The sequence below is a fragment of the Saimiri boliviensis genome, chromosome 10, assembly GCF_048565385.1.
Source record: "Saimiri boliviensis isolate mSaiBol1 chromosome 10, mSaiBol1.pri, whole genome shotgun sequence".
Taxonomy (NCBI): Eukaryota; Metazoa; Chordata; class Mammalia; order Primates; family Cebidae; genus Saimiri; species Saimiri boliviensis.
The window spans coordinates 93,355,189-93,368,187 of NC_133458.1; the positions used below are offsets into that span (position 1 = coordinate 93,355,189).

Here is a 12,999-nt window from a genome sequence, read left to right on the forward strand (position 1 = left end):
GACTCAGTAGGTGGCACTCTTCCCTTTACATACACAGCCAATGTCCCAGAAGGAAGTTATGGGACAGTAGATACACCATAAACAATTATCATAGGAAAAATAAAATCAAAATGTTGACCAAATTATAAATGGAACCTTGGAAAGGTGAAAATCAAACCATACTATATTCAGCAGAAAAAATTCTGCCTCTATTTCAAATAAACTGCATTACTTACCCAGTGCCCCTATAGGAACTCTTTAGGAGACTAATCATACACTCTAAATAATACTGTGTGGAAAAAAATCCACATATTATAATCAATGTGTAAAGATAACCAATGTCCCTTAAATATATTGATTATCTTCATACCTAATGTGTGAAAAAAATTTGTTTTCATGTCCTGAAAATTCCCAGTAAGGAAAATGTGATATTTCTAATCAAGATTGCCACGTAAACAAAATCTCAAGATCACTTTGCAGAAACTATATAACCACTTTATTTATTGTTTGTTTGGTTTGGTTTGATTTTTCAGAGCACTGACAATCACTATTTTCTTTTAACAATGGTTTCATTTTCTAATTTAGTGAACAGAAAATAACAACTTCTTACAGCTTTCCTTTTAAAATTTGTTGTCCTAAAACAAATGAATGAGGACGAATGACAATATCTGGCTGTAAGCCACTAACAAACCATTATTTAAAGGATGATTAAACAAATGAAGGAGGCTGGAGGGAAGTGGTTCTAGTTCCTCTCACTTTCTTGCCTGCCTAGAGAAAAAAAAAAAAAAACTCACATAAATCAAGATTATTCTTGCTGTTAGTCCTAGTCAAAATATTTGGATGTGAGAGAACATTAAATGGACAAGATTTGGGATTGTCCTTTGATTTCAGTTATCCAGGCTAAACCTGTTCTTCCATTGCTATAGAAAAGAAAAAAAAAAAAAAAAAAAAAATCAAAGGTTGCCTGTAAAGCCAATGGCAGCTCAAAATTTGCTTTTAACAACAAAATTCTGTAAGTCCTTTTCTATTCATATGACCAAAAGAATAATCAACAACATTTTATAAAAAGCATAGGTCTTCAAGACTAAATATACTAACTCCATAAAAAATTTAACTAGATAAAAAACTCCATAAAAATCAAACTAGATAACCACTTTTTCAAAGGTATCACTATATGTGAGTTAAGAATAATGACTTCTTTTTATTTTTTGACATTTCTATGGAATGTTTTTTATATGAGAAAGAAGAAGGGAGAGGGAGCAAATGTTGAAAGTATAGCCTAGACTGCCATAATCAGACAGAAAAATAAAGAGAAAGAAAAATAATAAATAAGAATACACTTCAGTACTTATCCCTTTTAAGAAGGTGAAATTTCAAACACATATGACATACAATGATTTAGATAATAGGCATGTGGACAGAAATGATACATCTAAGCAACTTTATTTTAACAGTCATTATCTTTGGATTTCCTATTCGTTTTTCTGAAAACAAAGGATTTAAAACTCCTGAAAAGTTTAGTTCCTTATCTTCTCTACCCTGAATTCCAGCATAGTACCATGCATTCCAAGAACACTCAACTGTTAACTACAACCAACACTATCAGTATCTCCTTAGTTTCAAAGAAATATATTAAATAAGCCAGCAGTATCTCTAATATTCAAACCAATATAAATACTTCTATAATTTTAGTTACTCTAAAAATCTACTCATATACTATTACCCAATACACTTGAGTTATGAAAAGAATCATGCACAATGCCAACAATATTTTTAGATGCAATATGTGAAATACTTGCTGACAGAATCTATTCTTGAAGCCTTCTCTACCTCAGAAAAAGATTTTAATTACAGTCAAACATAAAATGTTAACAACTTTTCAAATGTTTTTTTAAACCTGAAAAACACTGATTTGTTAAATTTCTTTAAATATAAATATGCCCCAACTCACTTCCATACTTCTTGAAAATATCCTCTGAATATAAAGTGTAATCCAAATTTATAATTCCAAAAGTTTTAACATTTGTTTTATTTCATGTGTTTTAATGTTTCATATGTGTTTTAATATGTGATTCGCTTTAATATATAATAATGAAAATGTCAATAAAATGACTTTAAAATAATTTCAGACATTATGCTAGTATATTACCTGAATAAAGAGAGATGGCAGAAACATATCGGACGTTAGCATTGGCAGATAAATTAAATATGTAATTTCGAGTTTTTAGTTAAACCACACAAATAAGGGCCACATGAAACACTTGTGATCTATGGGGATCAGAGAATAAAGAGTCTCACGACCTACAATTACAGATCCAAATAACAAACTGTACTATGGGAACTGCCAAGCTTTAAAACATGCACCTAGAGGTCTATATGTTATTTCTTAAATTCAAAAATATAGACATAGAATATCCTGAAAATGGTTTCATCTATTTTTTGAATAATGATAAACACTTTTCTGAACTGGTTATTACAATAATATTCTAAACAAACAATTCCAGCATTGTAACAACAAAAAATGTGAACTGTAGTAAAACAAAATCAGTAGTCATGTGATGTAATAAAGCTAACTGAAGTCAGTCTTTAGACTTCTTTATTTCCTTTAGTGGTACCCTTTAATGACAACAAGCATTTCTTAGAGTGAAAGACTATCCCACCACAAACGCATTCAATATACTGTACCATAATCATACAAACATAAGTCTACATTAATACAACTTAGTTTTATTTTACCTGCCATATTAATGATGCCAAGCACCAACATTGTATAACAGCATATTAGGAGATTTGGACTCACGTTGCTACAGGAGTAACTTACTATTTCAAATGTCACATATTAGATGACATTGCTTTTTAAGAGTTAGAATAAGCAATTTGTAGTCTAGTTATTCATGAACAATATTGAAAGATAAATATTTTAGAGACAACTAAAACTAAAGTAAAAAATCAACATTCAATTTCCAGAATTTTGACGTACACTAGACAAAATAAATGATGGTTAAAATTCCAGAACATTAAGATAGGCAAGATTCGTGCTACCTCAAAAAGATATGTTTTCTACCTTGTACAGAAATATCGATTTTTATTGGTTCTTAGTGAAAGTACACACCTCCATATCCAATACATGAATGAACTAGTAGTGGATTCATAATGCTACTGAAGAACCACGTTTGTAGCTCCTAAAATGAGTTCCTATAAATGGTAATGTAAAACCGAAAAGGGGAAGATAAGGGTGCAAAGATGAAGTACTTTCATCGTGTGACACAGGAAGTACAACTTTAACATATCCTTCCTTTTTTGCTTTAATATATTACTGAGGCTGAGGACAAATGATCATTTGAGAAGCAGACCTTCTGCAAGTCTTAAATGTGAGTGAGCTGAATGTTTAAGAAAAATGGGAGTTTTAGAAATGACAAACCCTTTCACCGCATAAACCCTAACACCTGTGGCTCTGACATCTCTTTACATCTCTTCATCCTCTACCTCCATTGGCCAGACCACCCAAGAACTACTTCTTTGACTTCTGCTCCCTTCTGCCTGCTCACACAGCATTCATTATCATGATCACTCTCTCTCCCTCTTCCACTCTTCTTCCCCCGCCCCCTCCTCTGTCACACACACAGCGTCTTCACAATGCACACAGAAACGTCCTGATCCCATTAGTGTAGATCATCAAAAAGGGCTTCGCCACCATCCCCGCACCAAATTTCAACACACACGCCCACTCTCTTTCTGAGAGGAAACAGCCCCTCTTCTCCCCTCCATGTGCCGACCCCACTAGCGAGAAGACGTGGGGAGCGCGGGGAGGGAGCCTAAGGGCTCTGAGTGCTTCTGTCCCCACCGGCTCGCCGTTCCCTCGCCCCCACCCCAACAGCATTACCGCCACCTTCCCGCTCTTTACCTGCCAACAGGTTCCTAATTTCCTCAGGGAGGGGGTAAGGAGAGGAGGTGCTGCTGGGGTTGGGCATGTTAGGGAGCGCAGGACGTGCGGGGAAAAGAACTGCGCTGGAAAGGTGACCGACGGGGTGGGGTTGCGACTGCGACCTAGTCTCAGGCTAGCGTCCCGAATAAGAGCAGCGGGGATACGAGTCGGGACACTGCTGGGCCCGGGCTCACAACAAGGAAGTCACTGAATCTCCGGCAAACGGCAGCTGGACTCTTGGGCCAGCCCCGCCCAGAGATCGGGGCGGGGAGAAGCTTGGGAAGTGGCACGAAGGGCCTGAGGCGTCCAACTGCGCATGTGTATCCCTCGGTTTTCCCGGCCTCCGAAGAAAGCAGCTCTGGGCAAGCCACACCCACCACGCCCCCACGCCCGCCACGCCCCCACGTCCACCTCCTGCCCAAGGGAAGCAGGAGGAGGAGCCTCTGGTGGGAAGGGGGCGGACTGAGGCTGCGTCACCTGATCCAGCGTCCGAAGTGCTTTACAGCCATTTTTGGTACTGGTGCTACCACAATTGCTGATCGTTTCTCCAGGATTTCAGAAAATAATGTAGCCGTGATACACAGTGTATAGAAGTTTTCCGTTTATGCCTTCTGTGTAGCAGTCAGTCCCATCGCAGTTTAACCCACAAGGAATTTTCTATTGTCCTAAACTATTATGGCTTTCTTTGTCCGATTGAACGGAGGTAACGAAGTGTCATCTTCCGCCAGTCCTCCCCAAGACGCCAGTCTGGAGCCGCTCTGGAGCGTGCCTTGTGATTGGCTCTTACATTACTTTTCTACCTAATTCATAATCTTAGGGTGACAGATTTCCGCCACTACAAGGAAGAATGGGAAGTTCTAAGCACTGTCCTTTGGCAGGAAAACAAAACAAAACAAAACGAAACTGAAGGCCAAATAGACATAGGCACCACTGTCCATCTACAAGCATCAAAAATAAAATTGCTGCTGGTGGTTAGTACAATAAAATTATAAAATCTGCTCACTCCAACTTGACCATTTAGTCAACAAATACTTATTGTCTGCTGTCTGTAAAGCTTCTTGAAAGTTTTCTCTTTAAAAAAATGGCTTATTTAAAACCTTTAACAGGCATACATTTTGTGCTTCCCAGATACTGCATTTTTAACAAATTGAAGGTTTGTGGCAACCTGCATCAAGCAAATCTATGGGCGCCATTTTCCAACAGCATGTGCTCGCTTCATATCTCTTGTCACATTTTGGTGATTCTCACAATATTTCAAATTTTTTCCATGGTGCTCTTTGAAGTTACTATTATAATTACTTTGGGGCATCACAAACAGCACCCATATAAGACAACGACCATAATCCATAAATGTGTGTGCTCTGACTGCTCTACCAACCATACCTTCCCCCATATCTCTCCCTCTCTTGGGCCTCCCATTTCTTGAGAGTAGATGTCAATGCCTGGCTTCAAAGCTGCAAAGGACAGGCTGATTCTCTTGTTAGGAACTATTTCAGCTGCTGACTTTAAGTTGAAGCCAGTGCTCATTTACCCTTCTGAACATCCTAGAGCCCTTAAGGATTATGATAAATCTACTCTGCCTGTGCTTTATAAATGGAGCAACAAAGCCTGGATGACAGTATATCTGTTTATAGAATGATTTACTAAATATTTTAAGCCCACTGTTGAGAACTACGGCTCAGAAAACAAGATTCCTTTCAAAATATTGCTGCTTATTGACAATGCACCTGGTCACCCAACAGCTCTGGTGGAGATGTACAAGAAAATTAAGGTTGTTTTCATGCCTGCTAATACAGCATCCATTCTGCTGCCCATGGATCAAGGAGTAGTTTGATTTTCAAGTCTTATTTTAAAAATACATTTCATAGCTAGCTATGATGGGTCACACCTGTAATCCTAGCACTTTGAGAGGCTGAGGCAGGAGGATCACTTGAGCCCAGGAGTTCAAGATCAGCCTGGGTAACATAGCAGCACCCCATCGCTACAAAAATTAGAATAATTAGCCAGGTGTGGTGGTGTGTGCCTGTAGTCCTAGCTACTCAGGAAAGTGAGATGTAAGGCTCCTATGGGCCCAAGAGTTGAAGATTACAGTGGGCTATGACTGTGCCAGTGAACTCTAGCTTGGGCCACAAATGAGACCCTATCTTTAAAGAAAAATGAACTATAGGGCTATTGCTGTCATAGATAGTCATTTCTCTAATATATCTGGGCAAAGTAAATGGAAAACCTTCTGAAAAAGATTCACCATTCTAGATGCAATTAAGAATATTCAGATTCATGGGAAGAGGTCGAAATGTCAACATTTACAGGAGTTTGGAAGAAGTTGATTCCAACCCTCAGGGATGACTTTGAGGAGTTCAAGACCAGTGGAGGAGGTCACTACATAAGTGGTCAAAATAGCATGAGAACTACAGTTAGAAGTGGAGCCTACAGATGTGACTGAACTGCTGTAATCTCATGATAAAACTTGTAGGTATGAGGAGTTGCTTCTTATGAATGAGCAAAGAAAGTGGTTTCTTGGAATGAAATCTACTCCTAGTGAAGATACTGTGAATACTGATGAAATAATAAGACAGGATTTAGAATGCCACATAAACTTAGTTGATAAAACAGTGGTTGGAGAGGATTGACTCCAGTATTGAAAGAAGTTCTACTGTGGGTGAAATGCTAGCAAACAACATCGCATGCCACAGAGAAATCTTTCATGAAAATAAGAGTCTATCAAGGCAGCAAATTTCATTCTTGTTTTAAGAAATTGCCATGGCCATCCCAGGGTTCAGCAATCACCACCCTAATCAGTCAGCAGCCATTCACATTGAAGCAAGACTATCCACCAGAAAAAAAGATAACATGCTGAAGACTCAAATGATCATTACCATTTTTTAGCAATAAAGTTTTGGGGTTTTTTAAGAGATGGAAGTCTCCCTATATTGCCCAGGCTGGCCTGGAACTCCTGGACTCAAGGGATCCTCCCACCTCAGCCTCCTGAGTATCTAGGACTACAGGAATGTACTGACATGCCCAGCAACAATAAAGTATTTTTAAGTAAGGTATGTTAGTTATTTTTCCAGACATAATGCTACTGCATACTTAATAAACTACAGTAAACATGATGCTTATATGCACTGGGAAACCAAAATATTTGTGTGACTCACTTTATTGCAATAGTTGCCTTACTGGGTTGGTTTAGAACCTAACCTGCAAATCTGTGAGGTATGCCTGTTTGTGTGTGTGTGTGTGTGTACTCATGTATTAAACATATGTACATATATACAGATTTATTATATTCAAGTACCTGTTAACCATTAAAATCCTTCAAAACTTGGTGTAGAACCATCAAGGAAAATGAAGTCACTGAAATCGCTGAAGAACACAGAATAGAGGCTGACGGAGGAAGGCTTCAGACAGAAACTGACTAGGCAAAGCATTTAGTGAGAATCCACTGTGTATTTCTCTTAGTAGAAATATCATGGACAACATGAGTCATTGAGATGCCCTCCACCACACCCTCTGCTTGGCAAGGCACAACATTTTCAAAACCATGCAAATGTCAGCTTCTGAATTAAGCCTTCACTTAGATTTCCCTTGGTAGTTAGTGGCTCTTTCCTCGAAGTTACTATTATATTTTAAACATTGTAAATTGTTTATTCCTCTACCCTCCAACCTTCACTACATTAACTAACTTTAGTTTGCATTAAAATTATAGAGAGAACCTATTACATTGTGAATTTTCAAGTTCCGTCCCCAGAGATTCTGAGTCAGTCTTTTTATGGTGGGACCTGAGAATCTGCATGTTAAACAATCCTTGGCTGGGCGTGGTGGTTCACACCTGTAATCCCAGCACTTTGGGAGGCTGACGCAGGTGGATTGCCTGACCTCACGAGTTCAAGACCAGCCTCAGCAACACAGTGAAACCCCGTCTCTACTAAAGCACAAAAAATTACCCTGGCATGTTGGCATGCACCTGTAATCCCATATACTCGGGAAGCTGAGGCAGGAGAATTGCTAGAACCCAGGAGGTGGAGGTTGTAGTGAGCCAAGGTCGTCTCCAGCCTGGGTAACAAAGTGAGACTCCACCTCTGAAAAAAAACCCAAAAAAACAAAAAACCACCACCAACAAAAATCCTCATAGGTGAATGCAAGACATCATAAAATTTCATTTTGAGAATCACTTTGATACTTCCCAGTTCCTACAGGGCACAAAATTTGTTATAACTTATCTTTCATCCTCAGCTGGAATCCTAAACCTAACAGAATAACAACTTTATTAATATTTCATCAAAAACACTTCAGACAGTCTAATAAAAAAATTAGAAAGTCAAATGCAGTGTGACATTTTCGTGTAATTCTGAGATAATAGTGAACTAATTATAAAAGGAAAAAATATAGCATTTTAGAGCCTACATCTTGCCTCTCAAAACAAAGACAAAAACTTTATGATTGAAGTAAAATATGCAAAAATAACAACAAAAAAGACACCCCCACAAACAAACCCAGTCCCCAAAATGGAATCTGAAATTTCTACCCAGATTTTAAAACATAGTGAATTATAGAACAAGCACTGAAAATTAGAATTGTTTTTGGTGGAGGTAATAAATAATCATTTTACAGTATAAGTCTTCCAACTTCAAAGAATTGAAAACTATTTTTCTTAAACTACAAAATTATCTTCCTTCCTAAAGAAGAAAACAACTATTTCATGGACATTTTATATTAGGGAGGATTCTTCCTCCCTTTACAGTTATCACATATAATTCTTGTCTTGTCACATTTTTTATTAAACCAGGCCTCAAAATGTCCCCATCCTTTGTTTCCTTCTGATAGAACTGAACCTTTTTTTTTTTTAATTCCTGTGTCTCATTTATTTATTTATACTCCACTCATTCCACTAAGGAATTGAGGTGATTTGCTCTTGTATCAAAAAGACAGCTTTCTGGAGTGGATCAAATGGACAATGTCTACACTGCTCATTATGACAAGTCATTCTTGTTAGTGAGAGACAGGAAACTATTAAGATTACCTTAAAATATATAGCATCTCATAGTCCAAATAAAAAAAGGCAATAACAGAAAATGGACTTTTTGTGTGAAACATATTTCCCCTATTTAGGAAGCCATTCTCAGACACAGGTCCATGATGGATTCACTTGGGCAATGCTTTGTATACTATATCATTTTTACTGTTTATTGTTAAAGTTATTGAAATTGATTATAAGACAGAAAGTATAATAAAGAGAAGTTAAGAGAAATACATTCTTACGTCTCGTTTCCATAACAAAAAACAAGAAGTAAATCAAATTATACTTTACATTCTTTAACCTAGTCATATAAGGTTAAAAAAAAAAGAATAATAAATTTAACTTTAAAACTTAACCTAAGAGAGGCAGTGGCCTCCCTACTATTCTGCAAGGGAGAGACTAGACTCTGGTAAAATCTTATAATTTGTCTTCCCAAAAGTAGATCCTCTAGTTCAAAGACGTATGTATATATCCCTATAACTGTATCTAACTGCTTTCCTTATGTTCTTCGAAATTAGCTTAGGGGCACTGAATAAGTATTTTCCCACAGGCCTAGGTTTAAGAGAAGCTAAATGAGCACTGAGGAAAAACAGAAAGGAGACCAAAACACAATTTACTTTTCTCTCCCTCTCTTCATTTTTATAGGCATTTGGAAGAAAGATTATGTTTATACTTAGGCATTATATTAGCTATCTCTTGCTGCATAACAAAATTAAGTAGATTAAAACAAACAGTTTCTCACAGTTTCTGGTGTTTAGGAATCCATGAGCAGCTTAGCTAGATGACTCTGGCTCCAAGTCTCTCACGAGAACTACCGTCACCTGAACACTTCACCATAGCTAGAGAATTTGCTTTGATGATGGCTCATCTACAGGACTGTTGACTGGAGTCCTCCATTCCTCTTTGTTAGAAAAAGGCCTCACTTGTTCACAACATGGACTTCTCCACAAGGCTGCATGAGTATCCTCATGATATGACAACTGGCTTCCCCCAAAGCAAGTAATCCACAAGACAGAGCAACCAAGACAGAAGCTGCAATGTCTTTATGACTTAATCTCAAAAGTGGCATCACTTTACTGCTGCCATATTTAATTGGTCACACAGACCAAGCCTGCTGGAAAGGTGGAAGGGACTACACAGGCTGTAAACACCAGGAGGTAGAGATCATTGGTGGCCATATTGGAAGCTGGCTATCGCAGTGGTCCCTCTGACCCCCAACATTCATATCCCTCCCACATGCAAAATACACTCATCCCCTCACAAAACCACTTGTAAAGTCTCATCCCATTATCACATAGGATCAAAGTTCAGAATCTTATCATTTAAGTAAAACTCAGGTATGGATGATTCTCCTCTGGTTTAATTCCTTAAATACAGTTCTTTGAGTACAGATATCTCAAACTAGAGATCTACGTAGTACAAAGACAAGTTATCTTGTCCCCACACATTCAACATACAGTAGGAGACACTCATAGGATAACCACTACAAACATTCCTGTTCAAAGGGGTGGGGAGAATAGAAAGTATATAAAGATCACTGGTCCAATGCAATTCTGAAGCCCAACCAGGAAAATCTGGCAAGTTATTTCATTAGGACCCAATTCTGTTCTCACATGGAAATAACTCTTCTTTGGCTCTTGGTTCTTCCCTCTGAGCCATCCGTCTTTTTCCATGAATGGTTGTGTAATTTTCTCAACCTGCTTCCTGTCAATACAATTGAGCGGGGGGTAAAAAGATCTGTTGTCATTTTGTACTGTCACTGTCCCAATTCTCTATCAGTCAGAGTTCAAGAAGAAAATCAGAACTACTAGAATGAAGTTAGAGATAGAAAGAGATATAATATATAGCAATTTGTTGCAGAGATTAAACCCTACCCAATTACAAAAGCTGGTTAAACTGTCTCTTTATATAAGGCAGATATCTTTGCATCTCATGCTGGAGCTCAAAGTCCACAGAGCGGGGAATCAGAAAGGGAACATGGAGGAATTTCATGACAAGCTGTTAACCAGAAGTATAAGCCATAGTTCATGAGCACAACCTGAAATACAAGTTAGCTTTCACTTGATGGTAGGGATGTCTTTCAGAAGCCCTCCTTCAGAGTCCCTCATTACAGAACTAAATGCACACACTTGACTCAAGAGTCAGAGAAGCAGAAGGAGGATCCAAAAGAAAATGAAGCAATGAAGTGAGCCAACCAGTAAGCAACAACACATGTGAATTACAAAATGACTGCTGCTTCATTTCTGCTCCCCAAATCTCATACAAGAATATATTTTGCGGCCTAGCCTAACCAGAAACACGCAGAAAGGGGGATTCTAGGAAATTTAGGTTGACAGTCACCAACCATGCACTTGTACTATTGTAAGTAAAATGTGGATAAAATAAATGAAGCAATTGGGCTTGGCCCAGTGGCTCATGCCTGTAATCCCAGCACTTTGGGAGGCCAAGGCAGGTGGATTACCTGAGGCTGAGTTCAAGACCAGCCTGACCGATATAGTGAAACACAGTTTCTATTAAAAATATAAAAATTAGCCGGGTATGGTGGCATGCACCTGCAGTCCCAGTTACTCGGGAGTCTGAGACAGAAGAATTGCTTGAACCTGGAAGGTGGAGGTTGCAGTGAGCCAAGATCATGCCACTGCACTCCAGCCTGGGTGACAGAGCAAGACTCTGTCTCAAAAATAAATAAACAAAATAAATTAAGCAATTGAAATTGCATTTATATTGCAGCCTAATCGATCTCAAAAAGTGTAAAATCTATTAGCTCTCAAGTTATCTTGTAAGGGCTCTTTTAAGAACTTTTAGAAATAAATATTTGTTTTCATTTTCTAAGTTATTATCCTTCTTTTCATTTGAATCTTCCATGGTTAGTTGGTATAAGTTTATCATTGTGTGGCAATCAATGAGAAAAAATATTCTCACTGAGATTCATATGAAGTCATTTACTCCGAAAAGATGTGACATAGAACCCACCAGAACCAAAGGTACTGATAGATGCAGTTCACAATTTGAGTTTTTAGGTCGTAATTATTATTAATCTTATTAGTATAATTTACTAATTTAGCAAGATTTGCTCTCCATCTCATTTGCATGCAAACACACAGCCATGCCTCACTTAACAACAGGGACACATTCTGAAAAATGCATCATTAGGTTATTTTGTCATTGTATATGTCTATGTCATCATAGAGTATATGTACACAAATCTAGATCTATAGCCTACTACACATCTAGGTAGATGGTATTGCCTATTGCTCATAGGCGATAAACCTGAACGCCATATTAATGCACTGAATACTATGGTTAATTGTAACACAATGGTAAGTATTTGTGTATCTAAACATAGAAAAGGTACAGGCAAAATACAGTATTATAATCTTATGGGACCATTGTCATATACGTGGTCCATCGTTGGCCAATGTCATTATGTAGCATATGACTGTACTCAGGCACTTTGCTGCCCTGGTCAATCATTTTAATTTAAGATGAAGCAATTTAATATGAACTAGATTTGAGTAATTAACATAATGCAGTACATCTTTAGGGTTCTACAAATTAGCAATAAGGTGAGAGAACTATCCATCCTATTCCAGACTTCTCAGAGGCTACCTGGCTCCTTGCCCAGGCAGCAGCCCACTTCTCCCTTCAACTGAATTGATTTCCTTTATCTAAGATTCTCAGTACTCAGGGACATAACCATTAGAAAGTCAACTTTCATGATAATCTGGCTCTGATCTTACATTCTAGCTCTAGTAACTGAGTTTCTCCTGCCTGGTTCAGAGACTAAATCCTTACCATGCTTATTTTTAATAAAGGGACATGTTTGTCTTGATTACATCTGGGCCTCTTGGACTCTGGTTCTGCCTTACTCTTAGTCTTAATTTATAGGCTGCTGTTATATTCTACCTGGATCTCCAGAGAAGAGATGGAACCAAATCTCATTCTTGCCTTCTATTACTTATCATGCTTAGTCCCCAAGGTGTACATGCACTAGGAACAAGCCAAGAAAATGTTCATTCTTCATTACTATCTAAAATTTAATGCAGAATCCCTTCTCTTCATGTGAATTGTTTTGCTA

At 38.0% G+C, this 12,999-nt stretch overlaps 1 protein-coding gene across 1 annotated transcript in view; it reads right to left on the reverse strand.

Moving 5' to 3' along the window:
- The window catches only part of SKAP2 (src kinase associated phosphoprotein 2), a 207,253-nt gene extending 203,037 nt beyond the window's left edge, over positions 1–4,216 (reverse strand). The window contains exon 1 of the mRNA XM_003935148.4: positions 3,884–4,216. Coding sequence (XP_003935197.1) covers positions 3,884–3,950 — 67 coding nt within the window. The 5' untranslated portion in view covers positions 3,951–4,216. The remainder of the gene's footprint in view (positions 1–3,883) is intronic.
- Positions 4,217–12,999: the final 8,783 nt, after the last annotated feature.